General features: G+C 41.7%; 1 protein-coding gene across 1 annotated transcript in view; it reads left to right on the plus strand.

Annotated features, from left to right (window-relative positions):
• Positions 1 to 899: 899 nt before the first annotated feature.
• SYNPO2 (synaptopodin 2) overlaps positions 900 to 19,944 on the plus strand; it is a 367,383-nt gene continuing 348,338 nt past the window's right edge. The window contains exon 1 of the mRNA XM_082242998.1: positions 900 to 1,127. Coding sequence (XP_082099124.1) covers positions 1,023 to 1,127 — 105 coding nt within the window. The 5' untranslated portion in view covers positions 900 to 1,022. The remainder of the gene's footprint in view (positions 1,128 to 19,944) is intronic.

Here is a 19,944-nt window from a genome sequence, read left to right on the forward strand (position 1 = left end):
AAAGTCCCAGTAGTTTCGGGCAACTCCAAAACACATGAGGCATAGTACCTTGATCCCTCAGACACCTCCAACATCTATCAGATGTCCCAGGAAGAATCTAGCAATCCGCACGGGACAGTGTGTTAGCAACTTATAATTAGTTTCCTGGAGGACAGGTACAAATCGAGGAGCGTAGGGAAAATCTAATGATGTTTCTGCGTTGAGTCACAGTGAAGGTCTTTTGCAACTCCTCTTCCCATTCAGGATCCCCGAAGGACAAAATCCAGCGGGGGTCTGAAAGTACAGAGTAGAGCTGCAATAAGGCGTGCGGCAACGGGGCATGCCTCGAAAGAAGGGTTTAGAGGGGCGACAGCGGTCTCTCCAAAAAGTCTGTCTGAATATTTATTTGCAACCAAACAAACCACACATGTCTAACTGACACAGATGTAACATAGCAAGAGGATCAGCATAATGGCCATACGACCGGTATTTTTGGAATGATATCTGTAGTGATAGAGCTTCCTTATCACTACTTGACTATGACCAAGGTGAACCACATTAAGTTGTGCTGGCAGAATCATTCTTATTATTTTTACAGTACCCCCCACAAACTTTTATTGAATAAATGTGTGTTGTTCTTTCTCATTTTATTATACTATTCATGTAATATAATATTTCCTTCTAATGCAGTTATTGCTCAATAGTGTTGTTTCTGCCAAATCCAAAGAACCCTTTGCTCTTATTAAATAAGAAGCTGCATGAGTGGGCTGGTGTTAATAGTTTGAAAAAGAACATTGATGCTTTTCCCAGGGGCTGGAGGATGGAGCTATGATCCTAATGACGATGTAGTGGGCTGATCCTTGGAGTTCTCTACATCTCTTCCATCCTCCTCAATATCCACATTTCAATGTGCAATAAGCATCAGTGTGGGGCTGTGCAGGCTCAGACCTGGTTGCTCTCTCTGATCAAAAGACACCAGTCAGGTTTAACTTTGGAAAACTTTTTCTCACTACCAGAAAAGGAATTAGTAGCAGCTAAGAAAAATGGGCACTGGGGATTATATCTGTGTTACAATGAGCGGAGGAGCACCCTGGGGCTTCAGGCTGCAAGGTGGAAAAGAGTACCATGAAATACTGCATGTGTCCAAGGTAAGAAGATGCATTTCTTTATCCGTTTTGTGTTTGTAAGTTAAATAACACATATTTCATTATTTTATTTTATTTTTTACTTTTTTTGATCACCAGAGTTTTTTTCATGTTTAGTTTAGAAGTATTACATATGCTGAGCAAAACTCCAATCATAAGAGTGCGTTCCTTGATCAGAGAACTTCCAAACTTATCTCAGATTTGAATCAGAGATTGTGTTGATGTTAACTGCAATGAACTCTTTGATCATCTCTGAGCACTGGGAATTCTTCATGTCAGATTGTCAGAAAATAATTGCTGATTCCACAAATGCAACATGTGGCTAATGAGCACAGATAATTCCTAACAACTTCATGCACAAAGTTACAGGCTTTTATGAAGCTTCCAAATAGGTTACAGCTTTATATGCAGCCCAGGGGTACTGTAAGAACTAACAAATGTGGTCATGTTTACATTGAGACCATGTTTAATGTCATTTTAATGGCATGCCGGCCCAACTTCAAAACAGGATTCACACGACACCACACGACAAGCGCAGGGTAATACATCAAGCCTAAATCCAATGGTTTTTAGTAACTCCTGTTATGAACATATACAGACTGCTAAGTTATACAAACAAATGAAAAGTTTAGGTTCATTTGCAAGTGATTCTTTAAAAAAAAAAAAAATTCACTTAACCGAAAGCAGATTTTCACCTTTTTGCACACTTAACTCCCAATGGTCACCCTTGTGCAAGTAATTCTTTGTGATCTCCAGGAGGTGTTGAAAAGTTGTCTTTTGGCTAAATATTTTAGAGGAATATTTTGTATGCAAGTTACTAAAACACAGGAATAAACATTTAACATTTACCATTCACATTGAGGCGACACAACTTTGGGGGGCGACCTGTGAAGTCGCATGCACCGCGACTTCGGCGCGACTTGCAGAGACTTCACATAATGGAAGTCTATGCAAGTCGCTCCGAGGTCGCCCCAAAGTAGTACAGGACCCTTTTTCTAAGTCGGAGCGACTTGTGTCACTCCTATTAGAACGGGTCCTGTACTAATCAATGGACCGCGAATACAGCGACTTGTCAGGCTGACAAGTCGCCTGACAAGTCGCGCTAATGTGAATGGGCTCTTAAATCTGCTATTTATACATCAGAAAACAAACGTACCATGTTTTGAATACCTTATTTCAATACAACTTTTGAGCAACAAACTTTTCCTGTGCATCTTATATACAAACTAGATAAATTCTGCCACCTAGTGGATTGATTTTGAACTTATATGTAGATGTATTGGTAATGCTCGAAGAAACATTGTTTATTTCCTAATAAAATGAATTTATGTTCAATCATATAAGATGATTGCCTAATACACTGCCAATTTTAAACATGCCTGGGTTGTAGAAAGTGTAATTTATCTTGTTGCATTGTTTCAGAAGTGTACTAGGTGAAATGGAACAGCGGACATTAGATTCTGCTGACTTTATTTATGAAACAAGTATTAAATCTGGTGGTGCCATCACTCAGTGTAGTGTGTCATATTACCACATGGAAGAGAAAATATAAGGTGTTTGTATTATTGGCAGATGCAGCCAATGGCGTTTCCTGTGCTGGCACCCTTTAAAATTATGGACAATTTCAAGGCACCCCACTCTAAAATGTAAAAATGTATTTTAATAGTTTTACGTAATGCAGAAGTATTGACAGATGTAGGACACCCATTGTTAGAGGTGATTTCTTCTTCGAAAGCAAATACACTTTTGCACATTGGTACCGACTAGTATTCCAGTGTTTCTCCTCTTCCTCAGTTTCTATCCATCACTCAGCTAATGTGACCCCAGTGTTGATGGATATTGGCAGGGAAGGGTCAAACAAGGAGGCTGTGCCGGCGATCAACACCCTTCTTATCAAAACTGATGACATCACTGGTTGTTAGCAATCTGGTGGCTGGAAGGTTGAAATGATGCACAATGAAAACCTGTGGCTTTGTGTAACTAAAAGGCGGGCTTGATCCACCTGCTGGCTTGTATACATTTTTGGGCAATTTTTAAGCATTTTGCCAAGGCACCCCTAAAGAAACCTCAAGGCATCCCAGGGGGCCTGGGCACCTTGTTTGAAAAAGGCTGCTCTAGCATACTGACATCTAAACAATAACTAGGGAGACATCTTCAGTGGAGCAATGGGTCTAAATTTGAACTACAGACATGTATGTCTGTCCATCCAATCAAGCCATTTATACAACTCTGCTACATAGAACGACCTTGTCTTTTTTTTTTTTTTTTGCTGGAGTTCAATAACTCTTACAGGTGTTGTTCCTCTTCCAGCCTTTGACTGGACAGTGAAAAGTGAAGCAACACACTGATAAGTTGATCTCTCTGTCACTCTGCTCTTTCTTCCTATTAGCACATTCCTTGTTAGCACATGACATGAGCACTACAACACAACTGATTGACTCCCCCAGTCTGAGCTCTGCTGTACAGGGATTGCAAAAGTCTCAAAAGTCTTATACCAAGTCATATTCAGACACTTAAAGTGCTTGCAATTAATGTGAGTAGATTCAATTTCAGAGTTCTAAATACAGAACTGCATTCATTTAGGTCTTTTTATATCTGATGAATAAGAAACAGGTAGACCGCGCTCATAAAACATTACAAAAATATTATAGTATTAGAACTTATATATATATTTATATATATATATATATATATATATATATATATATATATTGTGAAAAAAGGTGCTCACAAAAGTCCCATAAAAAATACATACTGTCTTCCTTGAAGAACTTGAAACAAGACCACTTGTGCTTGTGAAATTTTCCACTCCTCCACCGGCATCCGCATGCACAAACCACTCACCAGATAGAAATGACCCCCCATTACAGGTAGTCAACATCAGCTTTATGCCAACACTCGGAGCCGTCAAAAGATGTAATGTTCAGGTAGATAGAACCCCCCCCCCGCTTTAGAGACCATATATTGGAGCCATCGGTTGTAGTATGTAGATATCTGGATGAGGATGTGTGTAAAAAAATATAAATCTTTCATAGTGCATTATTTATTGAAAAATTAGGAATCACAGTAAAACTTGATTCAGAGCTCGTTGCGAGCAGGGGACGCCATTCCGAGTTCCACCTGCGCTCCACACAGCGGAAGTGACGTGTTAATGTGTTAAGGTTTTGACACATTTCGTCAGCAAACGTCTGACGTCATCAGGGGTCATATATTTTTTACATACATCCTCATCCTGATTTCCACTTACTATAACCGATGGCTCCAATATATGGTCTCTAAAGCGGGGGTTCTACCTACCTGAACATTACATCTTTTGACGGCTCTGAGTGTTGGCCTAAAGCTAGTGTTGACTACCTGTAATGGGGGGTCGTTTCTATCTGGTGAGTGGTTTGTGCATGCAGATGCCGGTGGAGGAGTGCAATATTTCACAAGCATGAGTGGTCTTGTTTCAAGTTCTTCAAGGACGACAGTGTGTGTTTTTTATGGGACATTTATGAGCACCTTTTTTCACATTATATATATATGTTATAATATTATAATTTTTTTGTATTGTTTTATGAGGGCAGTCTACCTGTTTCTTATTCATCTTCAGGCAATTTATTTGTTTTTAGACGGGCCGCTTATAATACCTGTTATTGATATTTCACAATGTTTGTTTTTTGGTAATTAGAGAGCCCATTCACATTAGCGCGACTTGTCAGGCGACTTGTCAGCCTGACAAGTCACGCTCGGTCGCGGTCCATTGATTAGCACAGGACCCGTTCTAATAGGAACGACACAAGTCGCTCCGACTTAGAAAAAGGGTCCTGTACTACTTTGGGGCGACCTGGAGGCGACTTGCATAGACTTCCATTATGTGAAGTCTCTGCAAGTCGTGCCGAAGTCACGGTGCACGTGACTTCACAGGTCGCCCCCCCCCCCCAAAGTCTGAATGGGCTCTATTCGTTATTCCTTTTTCGCCGGTGTAGAGGTGTATTCGCACTATTTTCAAACTATTCTTTTTATATCTGCCTGGAGTTTATATTGTAATATACAGTATTTACATCAAGCCATCCAGTTAGGACACTCTTTGGAGTTTGTGTCATTAGGTGGCTCCATTTTCCTTTTACAATTTAAAAACAATCAGTAGGTAGTGAATAAAAACTCAAAAACAATCAGTAGGTAGTGAATAAAAACTCAAAAACAATCAATAGGTAGTGAATAAAAACCTAAAAACAAATCAGTAGGTTTATTCCTTTTATTTAAATTGCCTTTGGTGAGTATGTAACTGTGTATTTATAGTAGAGATATCTAAGTTGTCAGCTCCCCTGAACAAGTTACTAATGTGAATGATGCAATGCTTTCTATGTAAAAATGTAAAGCTATATAAATAAATAATAAAAAATAAATGGTGGCTGTGCTGGGGACATTAGATTGTAAGATACATTTCCATTGGGCAGGAACTCACATACCTGCCTTATGTACACTGTACAGCATAGTAGAATATGTAAGGTTCCATTTGCAAGGGTGTTACTACTACCATAGCCAAATTATGAATCCCAAGGCAAGAATGAATCCCAAAGCAAGAATCTGCTGATTCCTGTGGCTTGGATTGACAGCTGTGTGCGGATAGTTGCGGCCCCCGACCTGAGTGCACTAACAAGTCAGCGGTGGCTGCAGCTAATCGTAACTGTTTGCGCAGCCAGTGATTGTGGCTGGACACACATAAAATGCAGGTAACCACTTGCTGTGCAAACAGTCATGAACAGCCTGCCATTACACTGTACCAGTTCAGGGCCACAGCTATCTGCACACAGCTCTCAATCCCAGACGCAGGAATCAGCAAATGATTGCCTCTGGGATTTGTATCTTGGCTAAACGCCCATGCAAATGGAGCCTTAGGCAACCACACAACCTACAGTCTGTACAGGCCTTTAGTTTTCCAACATCTATGGGCTATGAGAGTCTATCCAAACAATCCAGTTTATATCCAGCCAAGTAGGCTGTTTCACTACATAGCTGGTATTAAAAGGATTGTAAAGGCAGAAGTTTTTTTATCTTAATGTATTCTATGCATTAGGGTTAAAAAAACCTTCTGTGTGCAGCAGCCCCCCTTAGCCCCCCTAATACTTACCTGAGCCCATCTTTATCCAGCGATGTTGCAGGAAGCCTAAGCTGCCTGGGACTTCCCTCCTCATTGGCTGAGATGGCAGCGATGTGCCGCACCATCGGCTCCCACTGCTGTCAATCAAAATCCTTCAGGCAATCAGGAGAGAGAGGAGGCGGAGCTGGGTAGTGGATCCGTGTCTGAATGGACACAGGGAGCTGTGACTTGGCTTGAGTGCCCCCATAGCAAGCTGCTTGCTGTGGGGGCACTGGGCAGGAGGGAGGGGACAGGATCACAGAAGAGGGACCTGAGAAGAGGAGGATCCATGCTCCTCTGTGCAAAACCAACTACATGGAGCAGGTAAGTATAACATGTTTGTTATTTAAAAAACAAAATGAAACATTACAATCACTTTAAACCTAAAGGACGTTGTAGAATAAATTGTAATGTGTGGCCATGTTTAGAATCATATAATTTGCTAATTTGCCAAGTTGCTAAACAGAAGACACAAAGGAAAACCACTGCCCTCAACATAAAAATTTATTTCTTACAGGTTCATATATAGCGCCAATCAATTTATGCAGTGCTTTATATATGTATTATACATTTACATTAGTCTCTGACCTCAAGGAGCTTACAATATAAGATCCCTAACACATTCATACATACACATACTAGGGCCAATAAAGACAGGAGCCAATTAACGTAACAGCATGTCTTTGCAGTCAAGCCAGATATCGCCGCTCTAGGTGGATCTATAGGGCTGAAAGTAAACAAACTCCTGCTGGGGTGCACACCCTGCCATGGCTGCAGACACCATGAACAAATGAATGAGGAATGGCTGCACTTCCCATAGGATGCAATGAAGGTTTATTGAAGAAATGTAAAAAACATAGGCACGGGATGTCACAGGCAAAATGCATGGGACAAAGGGATATCCTTTTATGCCCTGCATTATACCTGTGACATCCTGTGCCTATGTTTTTTACATTTCTTCAATAAACCTTCATTGCATCCTATGGGTAGTGCAGCCATTCCTCATTCATTTGTTCATGTCTTTGGAGTGTGGGAGGAAACCGGAGGAAACCCACGCAGGCACAGAGAGAAAAGGCAAATTCCATTAAAACAGATTAAAATTTAGTTTAAAAGAGCATTAATTGTGTATACATCAGTTGGTCACATGGTTATTTTCTGTCTCCAGGATCTTAGTGGCTTATATGCAGCTGCACAGACATTATGCTTGTCCTCGATGTACTAATCTCCATCTATGAGTTATTAAAGTAAATGTCATGCTTCAACATGTGAATGTCCTTTCAAAAGTGTTTTTTAAAAATGGGTAAATATTCAGCTTTTATTGAAATAATACCTGGAGATCCTGCCATGAAAGTCCTTGTCCAGGCACTTCCTGATGTAAGGGGACAATGCTCTGATCTCCCAGCTGTGATCCTGTCCTGTCACCTTGTCATATGTTCTTCTGATGGAGAAGCAAGGCATAGTCCACTGTTGACAGCATCAGGAAACCCACCCTGAGAAATGCCGTGCAACCATTGCTTGAATCAGTGCATGTAGGCTTGTAGACAGGAAATCGGCTGCACAGAGATGCAACTAATATTGAAAAAAGATAACAACAGTGTTTGTGAAAATTGTTTTTTATACATAGTGCTTTACATGTCATTTAATTAGGACCCCTTGATACATGTGCATTTCAGTGCGGTGCCTTAACACACCACAATGGACCAATAATTATCCTTTCTTTTCCAGTGCAGCGCACCACACCAAATGGTGGTGTTTTACCTCACGTTGTACTGCGATGCAGATGTGTTGATGGTGCCTTGGTATAGTGTGTTGGGGTGCCATTAAAAATGAATGGCGCCACAACCCACCGTGCACATATACTGTATGTGAAGTCAGCTCTCTCTCCCAATGTACTTGTCTTGCTGTATATTTGTTAGGAAGATGCAATCTAAGTATCCTGGTGACTATTTTCAGAGGCACGGTTCTGATGACAACCTTGTGAGAAAAAATGTCCTTCACTTCAATTCCCCTCCCCATTCATAGAAGATATACTTATATCTATGAAAGGAGGACAGCTGGATGAATGAAAAGTCTGCCTCCTTCATTCATATGTAGCACTCTCCTAGATAGGTGCTAGGAAGGAGAATAGTTTGCTCTGCCTGCTTAACAGGGGAGCATCAGGCAAATCATAGTCTGCTCCATCTGCTTATCGGGGGAGCCTGATCAGTAGTTATGCCTGTTGCATGTGTCCATGTGTGATTCATCTGGGCTGTGTACCCACTGTAGGGAGGAACACAGCCCCCACTGTATTCAATAGGGGAGCCTGTTGGACAGTGGAGGAAACCCAGCCAGTGACATACAGGCTTTGTAACTATCCCAGTGGCTTGGCACAAACAGTGGTGCATCCTGAGATATGTTATAAAAGCCAAGGGCACATGTGACAGGGGGTCTTTGGGCAGGAAGCCAGGTCCCAGGAGGAGGGTGACGGTTGTCTCTCCTCCTATCTGTATGGAAGGTGGTCACAGGCGGTTGGCCTAGTGAGCCAGAAGTGTGGTGCTGAGCCTGGAGGTCCAGTGAAGGCTGACAAGTGGAGTTGGAGGCAGAGCAACCTTGGGAAAAACAGTGTCCGTGAGTACCGGGAAGCTCGCCAGGGGTCTGCCCAGGAAGGGGACCACTCCAGTGGAGTGTCAGTGGACAGAGGCTAGTACGCACAGCAAGTGAGAAAGGGGGTGCCAAATTAGGACCCTAAAGAGAAACTATAACAGGATCATATTCTTTATCTTCACTTCAGTGACAAGGTGAAGCAGCGGCCTTGCCAGACACTACAGCTAGTTGTCTTCAGATTTGTGCATAGTTCATAGTTGGAGAATTCCACTCACCCCTTCTCCTATCACAGTTCTAAATAAAACACAAAAACAAAAAAGTAGCGCTGTATCAAGCATTTCTTAATGATGCAGTTATACATCCAAACATATAAATACAAGATAAAGTGCAAAAAATTTTTATACAAAGTGCAAATGTGATTAAGTCAATCCATAAGAACCAATCCACAAAGGTTCTAAAGGTGTGTATGTGCAATAAAGTTCAAAAGTTGAATTCTCATTCCATTTCACTTATCAGTGTCCCGACGCTCCCAATTTTTTCTGTGCATCCACCCTGAGTGGCACCATATAGATAAACCTCCTACAGGATCTAGTGGATCATCACATGAATAGTCAAATGCGCTTAATCAAATATCTTTGAGCAGGATACTTCCAAGCATGTGTCCCATCAGGATTACTCCATCAGTGTAGAGAATATAGTGGAAGACAAAAAATATGCCCCCATAGTGTAATCCAAAATAATGTTTTTTATTTTAAAACATAATAGCAAGCAAGACAACACTTGCAATAAGATCCACTTCAAAGTGAAAGTAAAAAGTAGGCAAACAGTCTAAAAATTGCATAAATGCATTAAAAAACAACAAAGTGCTTTCCCAGAGCAGCGAGCTGTATGGCTGCACCAGACTCCAAACGCTGGTCAGCTAGTGTAAGTAATGATGTAACGTCGTAGCCACGCCCACCGTGTTTCGTCAGTGAGATGACGTCATCAGGGGACTAGTTGTGTGGGTAGGAAATGATCTAGCCAGGGTTATTGAATGCACACGAATTTATCCTGCATGTCAGTTAGTATCAGTTTTTCATTCACCAGGGTACCATGTCCCTGACTTTTCACTTTGTTGAAGCTAAGAATCTGCGAGGCCTGTTATCGTCTAAGTCACACACCACATTCTCCTCCTGAAAAAGAATGGGATGTAAAAAAGCAGATGTCTGTGCCCACTAAGTACAAATTCTAGAACCACAATAAAGCAAATCCCATTCAAATTTACTGGCAGTGTAAATAAGTATGACAATCATTACATTATTATAATGCTATTTTCATTATTTTATCTGATCTTTTGAATTATTACATATATTTTTTGTGTTTTTAGCATGGTTTTTACAATTTTATTTTATCATGTTAACATGTGATTCACAAGGGTATATATACATATCTTTCTTTCTGGCATTCTACTATACGCATTGGTACATGTATGATAACAGAATGAATATTAATTCTAGAATTTAAGCGCCAAGCTCAGTGATTAATGTTGTTGCCTTTATTTAGAACTAGTTTGTATAAAATATTCCGCCAATAAAAATGACTGTTACTGAGCTTTATTTATTTAATCTCGTGCTAAACCAGATGCATAACAGCTGGACTGATTGTTAAACCAGAGCCGGCTGGGGATCTTTCCACAATCTCTCCTACATGCTAAAAACGAATGATGAAAAAGATGTGAAGTTGTTCCTCAGACTCATTCATCACTAATGTGTCAGCGTGGAAGAGCTGTGTTATAAACAGAAAGCACCCTGACACTGCCCTAATAGCCCCAAACTAAACAAAGTTTTTACACTTAATATATTTCACCTGAACCTTCCATGTTCTCGGGGGTTCATATATCCTAAGTGTTTTGATAGTGCTGGCCCACAGCTGTTTTTGAACTACCATTCCCTCAAGAGAAATGCGTTACTTTTCTCATTTGATGTCCAAATTTTCGCCTTTCTACTGACCTTCAAATTCATTCCTGTCACTGACTAGTTTTTGATGTTGAGATCTTCCTTTTCTTACTTATATATTTTCCTTGTTAAGCTGTTTTCTTGGTACCCATCCAGTTTGGGTAACCAGGATCAAAGTACTATGCCCTTCATTTTAGGAAAAATAAAACAACCTTCTTTTATATTTTATTCTGTGCATACAAAGGAATCAGGAGACGATCAAACTAAATAAGCTTTATCCCATGTAACGTATCGGCTCACAAATGGCCTGCCGAAAAAACAAACTAGAACTTCTTTAGGTAGCAAATGCACTGCTAACTTTTGATACTTCCATGCCTTCTGGCTATTAGGCTGCTATGGCTTTTGAGAGCCTCTAAACAATTATTGACAGCATATTTGTAGTATATTGTAATTTGGAGAACAGAGACTCGAACAAAATCAAGGAGCTCATTTTGAATGAATTGAAAAAAAAAAGTGATGTTCATGATGGTCTATGCGCTAACAAAATGTATCTGGTTATAAGCAACCTCAAAAATGTATCTCTCTAAGTTCATATATATACTGTATATAAATAGCTAGAATGACATCATACCTGAAAGATATGGTACTATTCTTTTCTGTCCATCTTAAATCAGTTTATCCTTTGAAAATTATGAATAAGATATAAACTAATAAAGCTGCTTCAAGATATAATTATGATTGTGTTGAAGTGCTTGACAACAGTGGAGTTATTTTCTTGAAACCCTTAGCTGATCCCAGGGCCGGTGCTAGACTATTTTACGCCCTAGGCAAAACAGCTACTTGCGCCCCCGCCCCCAAAAAAATAAAAAGGGAAGGGGTTAAAAACTCCTCTATGTCATACCCAGTGACCCTGATCTGATGGCTCCTCTATGTTATGCTGTCATACCCAGTGACCCCCATATTCCTCCATGTCACACCTGGGGACACTAATGTCCCTCTATGCCACACCAAGGGACCCCGATGATCCTCCATGTCACACCAGGGGCACCTGATGTTCCTCCATGTCATACCCAGAGACCCTGATGTTTTTCCATGTCACACCTGGGGACCCTGATGTTCCTCCATGGCACACCCAGGGACCCCAATTCCTCATTGCACACCCGGTGACCCCAAAACCCTGTTGCACCCGGTGACCCCTATCCCCCATGGCACACGTGGTGACCCTGATTCCCTTTCACACCAGGGAACCTCCATGTCACACCCAGGGACCCTGATCCCCTGTTCTGGGGACACTCACTGGGCGGTATGAAGAGAGTGGCCCGCACTCTGCCCTCCTTCACCGTGATCCTGCTGATTCCTTCTTCTGGGCCACAGTGCTCACTACAGCTCCAACCGGCTCCTGGTGAAGGGAGAAGCAGCAGTCTGAGAACTCCGCACGTCCCTAATCCCAAACCTCCTCAGACCATTCCGGTGCCTCGTCGTTTCTGCTCCAGTAAAGGTGCCACCCTCCAGTGCCAAGCTTGGGGTCAGGTTCAGCTCTCCTCCGCTCCCTGCTTAATACCGACCCAGGGAAATGAACGGCTGCCCACCAGCTCAGTGCAGAGAGTCACTTCCTGCCTGGGGTTTACACCATTCAGCTCCAGCCAAAGAGGATCATCATGCAGGCAGCACTCATGTGGGCTCCCTTCCTGCCTCTTGGCCCCCCCCAACAGTGGTGGAAAGCCAGGGCCTGGTAGTTCAGCCACTGCCCCAGGCACCTGGCATCTTCCTATGTCCATTCTTCCTCCCCCACTGCCGCCCCCCTCCCCTCAGCTCACAAGAATCATTTATGATGGACAGAGAGTGCCAACTCATGGCTGCGCCCCTAGGTTGCAATGCGCCCTAGGCAGCTGCCTAGTTTGCCTAGTGGAAGCACCGGCCCTGGCTGATCCTGGGTTACAGTTGCTGTTTTCATAAAATCAGAATGCATTTGAAGATCTGGCTTGGAGTTCTGTGGCACAGACTTGTACCATTTCAGATCAGAAAAATAATGGAAACAATAGGAATTAAGATATTAAGCAGAGATATGACTAAAACAACTCACTTTAATTTAGCAAAGTACTTCTAAAAAAATTTGTTTGAACAATTTTATAGTATACCTTAGGTTGCTGCTGTAATTCAGACTCGGCTGATAACAGAACAGGGTAAAGGGCCAATCGCAGCAGCCCTTTACCTGGTGATCAGCTGTCGGTCAATGACAGCTGAGCACAGAAGTAAACAGAAGTCAGTTATCAGCTTTTTTCCTCCTCATGATTAGCATGAGGAGAGAAGAAGAAAGCCGGTAACTGGCTTCTGTTACAGGTACATTGGTCCCAATCTGTGCCCACCAGTGCCGCTAATCATTGCAGACCAGTACCACCTATTAGTGCCCACTAGTGCCGCTAATCAGTTCCCACTAGTGCTGCTAATCAGTGCCCACCAGTGTCATCTATCAGTGCCTATCTATGCTGCCAATCAGTGCCGCCTACCTGTGCCCACCAGTGCCGCTAATCAGTGCCAACAAGTGCCACCTATCAGTGCTACTAATCAGTTCTCACCAGTGCTCCTAATCAGTGCCCACCAGTGTCATCTATCAGTGCCCATCAGTGCTGCCAATCAGTGCCACCTACCAGTGCCCACCAGTCAGTGCCTCTAATCAGTTCCCACATGTGCTGCTAACCAGTGCACACCAGTGTCATCTATCAGTGCCCGTCAGTGCTGCCTACCAGTGCCTTTCAGTGCCTATCAGTGCTGCTAATCAGTACCCATCATCAGTGTCACCTATGGTTGCTGCCTACCACTGCCTATCACTGCCCATCAGTGCCACCTATCAGTGTTGATTATCAGTGCCCACTAGTGCTATCTATCAGAGCCTCCTCATCAATGCCCATCGGTGCCGCCTTATCAGTGCCTACCAGTGCCGCCTCATCAGTGCCCATTAGTGCCGCCTCATCAATGCTCATTAGTGCCACCTACCAGTGCCCATTAGTGCCACCTCATTTGTGCCACCTCATCAGTGCCCATCAGTACAGCCTATCAGTGTCCATCAGTACAGCCTCATCAGTGCACATCAGTGAAGGAGAAAAATTACCTGTTTGCAAAATGTTATTACAAACTATGAAACATTTTTTTTTTTTTTCAAAATCTTCTGGTTTTTTTTTTTTGTTTCTTTGGCAAAAAAGTAAAAAATCCAGTCATGATTAAATACCACCAAAAGAAAGCTCTATTTGTGTGAAAAAAAATGATAACAATTTTGTTTGGATACAGTGTTGCATGACTGCGCAAATTGTCATTCAAAGTATGACAGCGCTGAAAGCTGAAAATTGGGGGTATAAGTGCTCACTAAGCAAGTGGTTAAAACTGTTGGTTAAGGTATATGGGATGCTTATGTGTGACTTCTTAATCTTGTCCCATGTTTCCTTAACAGTTAGCCTAAACTCACATGGGCACCACATGGAGATGCTTTGCAGGCTGTTCTTACCTCTGCAAACACCTCCCACATGACAAACATACTGTATGTATATAGTGTAAAAAGCCCACAGGATGAGGTGTAATGAGCTTAAAGTGCAGTTATCCACAACAACAAATCAAAATTTGAATATTGTATTTGTGATTCATTCTCTATATAGCAAAGAATAACCTGGACATGAGAAGAAGACAGTGATTTGTTGTTTTTGGACGAATATGTTTGATATTAGACATATATCGTGAATTTTTAACATATTCCCATTACCTAAAGCTGACCTATACTTATATGGTAAATCTATGTTAATTGATTTTGTTGAGATGGATAATGAGTAATCTGTTGGCAAATATAAGATAGGCTTAAATGTTTTTCTTCCCTGGAAAAATGCTGCTTCTGTTACTTTTCAGTGCTGTCCATAAAGTTCAGGTTCTTGGTCAATTGATTTCTAAGGCGAGGATTAGGCTCTCTAAACTGTACCTTTCACTTTGTATTTTGAAAGAGTTTTCAAATATTATTGACTTAATGAAGACATGACATTAAGAGCCGGTTCACACTACTGCGACCAGAAAGTTGCCCCATGAAGGAGCGACTTTTTAGCATGACTTTGAAGAGACTTTTGAAGAGACTTTGAAGAGACTTTGAAGAGACTTTTGAAGAGACTTTGAAGAGACTTAAATGATAGGCGACTTTGTCTGTGGGAAATGCCTGGCTAATCTTTTTCTTCTTCCTGGAAAGTCTGATCACAGTTGCTTGAAAATAGATAAAGATCCGACTTAGAGGCGACTCCCATTGAAGTCTATGTGCCCAAGTTGGATAGAGGTCGCCTTGAAGTAGTGCAGGAACCTTTTCTGAAGTCGGAGCGACTTCAGTAGTGCATATTAAGACGGCTCTCATTCATTTACATTGAATTTGTAATGACAAGCGACTTGGGGCGACTTGAGGTCAGACAAGTCACGTCCCAAGTCGAGGTAGTGTGAACCGGGTCTTACATTTCTTACCTTTGCAGATTCGTTTTATTGTGTCAAAGCAAAACGTTAAAAATTGTGTTACATTTTTGAAAACTTTACTCAAGTTCAGGTATTTATAGAATATGCACAAGCTTCTTCTGCCTGCCCCATTGGTAATATATATAAATATTATACGTACCGTATTTTCCGGGGTATAAGACGACTGGGCGTATAAGATGACCCCCCCTAATTTTCAAGTTAACACATAGGTTTTGGGCTATACTCGCCTTATAAGACTACCCCCTTTCCGAAGCAAGGCAACACCATCAGAAAACATCAGATTTCTCATAGATCTCCAAGGTACCCCAAGTACTGTAATACATGTAATCTCTCATAATATCTCCAAGGTACCCTAAGTATAAGTATTACCAGTAGATGTAATCTCAAAATGCTGGGTGTGTCGGAATCCTGTACCGGTATGCCATATATACCGTAGCTTCGGCTACATACAGTGTACAGTGTACCGCGCTGAGCCAATCAGGGAGAGCGATGTATTCTATTATTGAATGCAAAGCCTGCTCGGATTGGCAGAGTGAGAGAGGTGGGCTGATGTTACACCATCAATCCGAGCAGGATTCCCACACAGCCAGTGTCTTGAGAGATTACATCTACTGGTAATACTTATACTTAGGTTACATTGGAGATATTATACTCGGCGTATAAGACGACCCCCCATTTTTGGGGGATATTTTTGAGGTTCAAAAGTAGCCTTATACGCCAGAAAATACAGTATTATAAACCTTCAGTATCCCTCATATCAGTTTTGAGCCTCATAGTGAACTATTAGGGATTCCTAGTAGTTTTTGTAGTCATTCTTTCTACAGTTTAGGCCAATCTTAACAATACATATTAATTGCCACTGAACCAGGTGCTCCTATAGGCCAGCATAAAATAGTGGTTTTGTTTGTTTATTTGTCTATCTTGTGCTTCACTTGTATCTCCCTTTATATTAAATGTGAGTATTAGGCACACTTGAAGCTAAAGCTGGCCATACCCCAGTAGAATTTTATTTGAACATTTTCTCAGATTGTTCGTTCAATTTTCTAATAGTTAGTGGGCTCAAATTGATAATTATTTTCAGCCATTGTGATGAGAAGATCTGAAGCAGTAGGATGAAAAAATGTTCTCAAATGAAGGAATATCAAACTGTGAAATAAGGTTTTTTTACAGGAAAAATCGTTCATAGTTTAGTGTGCACATAATGAGCAAAAACCTGGTTAATACTTACTTCTGGGATTTCATTCACGTAGCAGGTTTGGATTAAACTTTATGGGTTTTCGAACTAAATGAGTTGAATGATGGCAAGGTGGAATGCTCTGATAAATACTTTTTCTGCATACCTGTTGAGTGAATAATGTTCTACTGGTGTATGGCCAGGTTTACTCAGGTTTACCACAGTTAAGCTTTTTTTACGAGGTCTCATTTTCTTGTTTTTCTTAATTTTTCTAAAGTCTTTCCTCTTTTTAAAAAAGCCAGGGGCTTTTTTATATTGTGTATGTGTTTGTACAGTATGTGTAGGGCGGTGGGGGATGACTGCCTATATTTACTTTCCTGACACAGGACATATATACCCACCCTCATCATCCCTTAAGGCGTGATAGATCTTTTTAAGGTTGAGTTGTAAAAAATAAAAACAGTTAGGGCTCTTTCACACGGGCGGTCCGATCAGATCCGCCTGTCAGTTTTTTAGGCGGATCTGATCGGATCCTCCATGCAGCTCTATGGGGCAGCGGGTGTCAGCGGAGGTCACCTCCGCTGACACCCGCTGCCATCCGCATCCGATCCTGTGCTGAAATCTGGACGGATGGAAACCCTATTTTTCCATCCGTTCAGTAATCGGAGCGGAGCGGATCTGATGAGAGCGGACAAGCGGTCCGCTCTCCTCCGATCCCTCATAGAGGGCAGCGGGTGCTGAGACACCTCCCTCTCCGCTCTGCAAGCGCGGATCGATCCCCGCTGAGCAACACGGATCCGCCTGCGGAGGCGGACCGTGTGAAAGAAGCCTTAGGGGATCCCCACTGAGCCTCTCGGATGACAGCTCCGTCTCCGCTTGCAGAGCGGAGAGGGAGGTGTCTCAGCACCCGCTGCCCTCTATGGGGGATCGGAGGAGAGCGGACCGCTTGTCCGCTCTCATCAGATCCGCTCCGCTCCGATTACTGAACGGATGGAAAAATAGGGTTTCCATCCGTCCAGATTTCAGCACAGGATCGGATGCGGATGGCAGCGGGTGTCAGCGGAGGTGACCTCCGCTGACACCCGCTGCCCCATAGAGCTGCATGGAGGATCCGATCAGATCCGCCTAAAAAACTGACAGGCGGATCTGATCGGACCGCCCGTGTGAAAGAGCCCTTATTGCAACTCAAAATGCATTTTTTAAACAAAGTTTTACTTACATTCAGTTATAACTGAGAGCTATGGTTTTCTTTTCAGTGCTTTATTTTCAGCACCCTGACTATTAAATAGTATACATACAGTATCAGTCTAGGTGGTGTTGTGAAAAAGATACAGTTATTTTATTTTATCTTTTATTTTCCATACCACAACAAAAATTAAATGTGAGAAAAATGATTGGTATCTGTCCATCTTTTCTTGAGTCCCTCTTGGACTCTCATACTAGTTTTCACCCTTATAGTGAACTATCCAGTGTTCCCGGCAGTTTTTGTAGTCCATCGTTCTTCAGTTTAGACCACTCTTACAGCTGAGTCAGAGGTTCCTGTAGGTTCTCTTTAATTTTCCAGATTAATACAAAAGAAACAGTAAAAAAAAAAAAAAAAACGATGGGGGGAGAGCTATCTGATCATCTTCGCCTGAGTCAGTCTTGGACCTTCTAGAGCAGTGGTCCTCAACCCTGGCCTACAGGGCCCACTAACAGGCCAGATTTGCAAGATAACTGAAATACATCCCAGGTGATATAATTTGCTACTCAGTGATTGCAGTACTCTAGTCTGCATCTCCCCAAGGTAATACCTAAAATCTGGCCTGTTAGTGGGCCCTGTAGGCCAGGGTTGAGGACCACTGTTCTAGAGCACTTGCTAAGTGGTTCAGTGGCACACACACAGGCAGTACTTGGACTCTTTCCTTTGCTCCATAGATGATGGGAAATAGGAAAAGGACCAGGCCAAAAAGAAACCTCCTTGTGCGAAAGTAGGCATTTCTCTTTGAATGAAGCATTTAATAAAATCTGTCCAGACGATTCCATAGGTTGGTGGGGATCCAAAATCACATGTCCTGTGACAAGAAAGTAAAAATGAGATGGTCAGATTTGACTCAGTGCTTGTTATCTTTGGAAACTTAATACAAATTTATATAAAAAAAAAAAAAAAGATTTGACTCAGTGGTCACAAGTGATGCTTGGAATTGAGATTATCTCGTGTAATTATTGACCTATTTACTATAATGCTGCATCATTCATCCGAGACCCCAGTTTTTATAGTATTAATTTGGGAAACTGCAACGACTACTACAATGTGTTGTGTATCTCAATAACAAAAGGACCCAAAAAGCAGACTGTTCATTTTGTGATTATTATTTTTATTATACAGGATTTATATAGCGCCAACAGTTTGCGCATCTCTTTACAATATGAGGGTAGACAATACAGTTACAATACAATTCAATACAGAAGGAATCGGAGGTCCCTGCTCGTAAGAGCTTACAATCTAGGAGATGTTGCATACCGCTGTTCTCAGCCATATATTATTATCTAAAGCCCCAGTCTTACTTTTCTGTTAGTCTTTACATCATCCCCACTCCACATATAGAGGGCTCAACATCCCTTTCCTTGTGCATTTTTTTTAAACCTAGCTTATGTTGTCTACTATGACCTGAAAATGAGGTTGCATCCTTTACTGATTGGGATCTTCCTTCTCGAGGAGAGAATCTGGTTAATTAATCCTTCAATCTTCATTTTAACCTGCTGTAAACTTGAAAAGTTAAGCAGTGGAAATTTGGAACAGGGTTAAAATACAGTGCACACCAGTGTTAAAGCCAGAAATAACATAAAATGTATACAGCTGAGAAGGAGATTAATTATCTACACAACACTTCTAATTACATTTGTTAGTATTAACCCACAGGAGCACTACAATATGTTTGGCTTTCTTTTCCACATATGCAATATGCACATATACAACCTTTTTTTGTTTTGGAAAGAATGGATTAATGTAAATGTCTGAGCTCAGTTCTCCCTTCTAACCCGGAGCTACATCTATTATCTAGGAGTGATGTGTTATGGCCTTGCTTTAAATTCTTATTCAACACTTGGCAATTCAACCTAATCAACCATGAGACATGGTCCATATCATGCGTACCTCTGTCTCTGAACTGTTACCGAATCTGCTCTATTAAAATGAAAAACAGGCCATTGAGCAGATCTCCAACAGTTTATTTCACAGAAAAAATAACAAGTGGAAAGCGCTGAGGGAATTGACATTTTAGTTGAAGTATGAACCTGGTATACATTAAAGTATAATACACCCAAGCTTCTTTATGCCTGCTCAGTTGTCTAACAGCTAATTTAGCATGCTTCTGAACTATTATTATAATATATTTCATCCCAACATCTGCAATTTCACATGCTCCTCAGCAGGCAATGGGGTTTGATGAGGGATTACCTCACTCCTCCTGTATAGCACTGGATACCAAACTACGTGTTTAAGCAATGATCTTATAGGTCATTTATGTTGACCTA

The sequence above is a fragment of the Pelophylax lessonae genome, assembly GCF_965119305.1.
Source record: "Pelophylax lessonae genome assembly, chromosome: 1".
Lineage (NCBI taxonomy): Eukaryota > Metazoa > Chordata > Amphibia > Anura > Ranidae > Pelophylax > Pelophylax lessonae.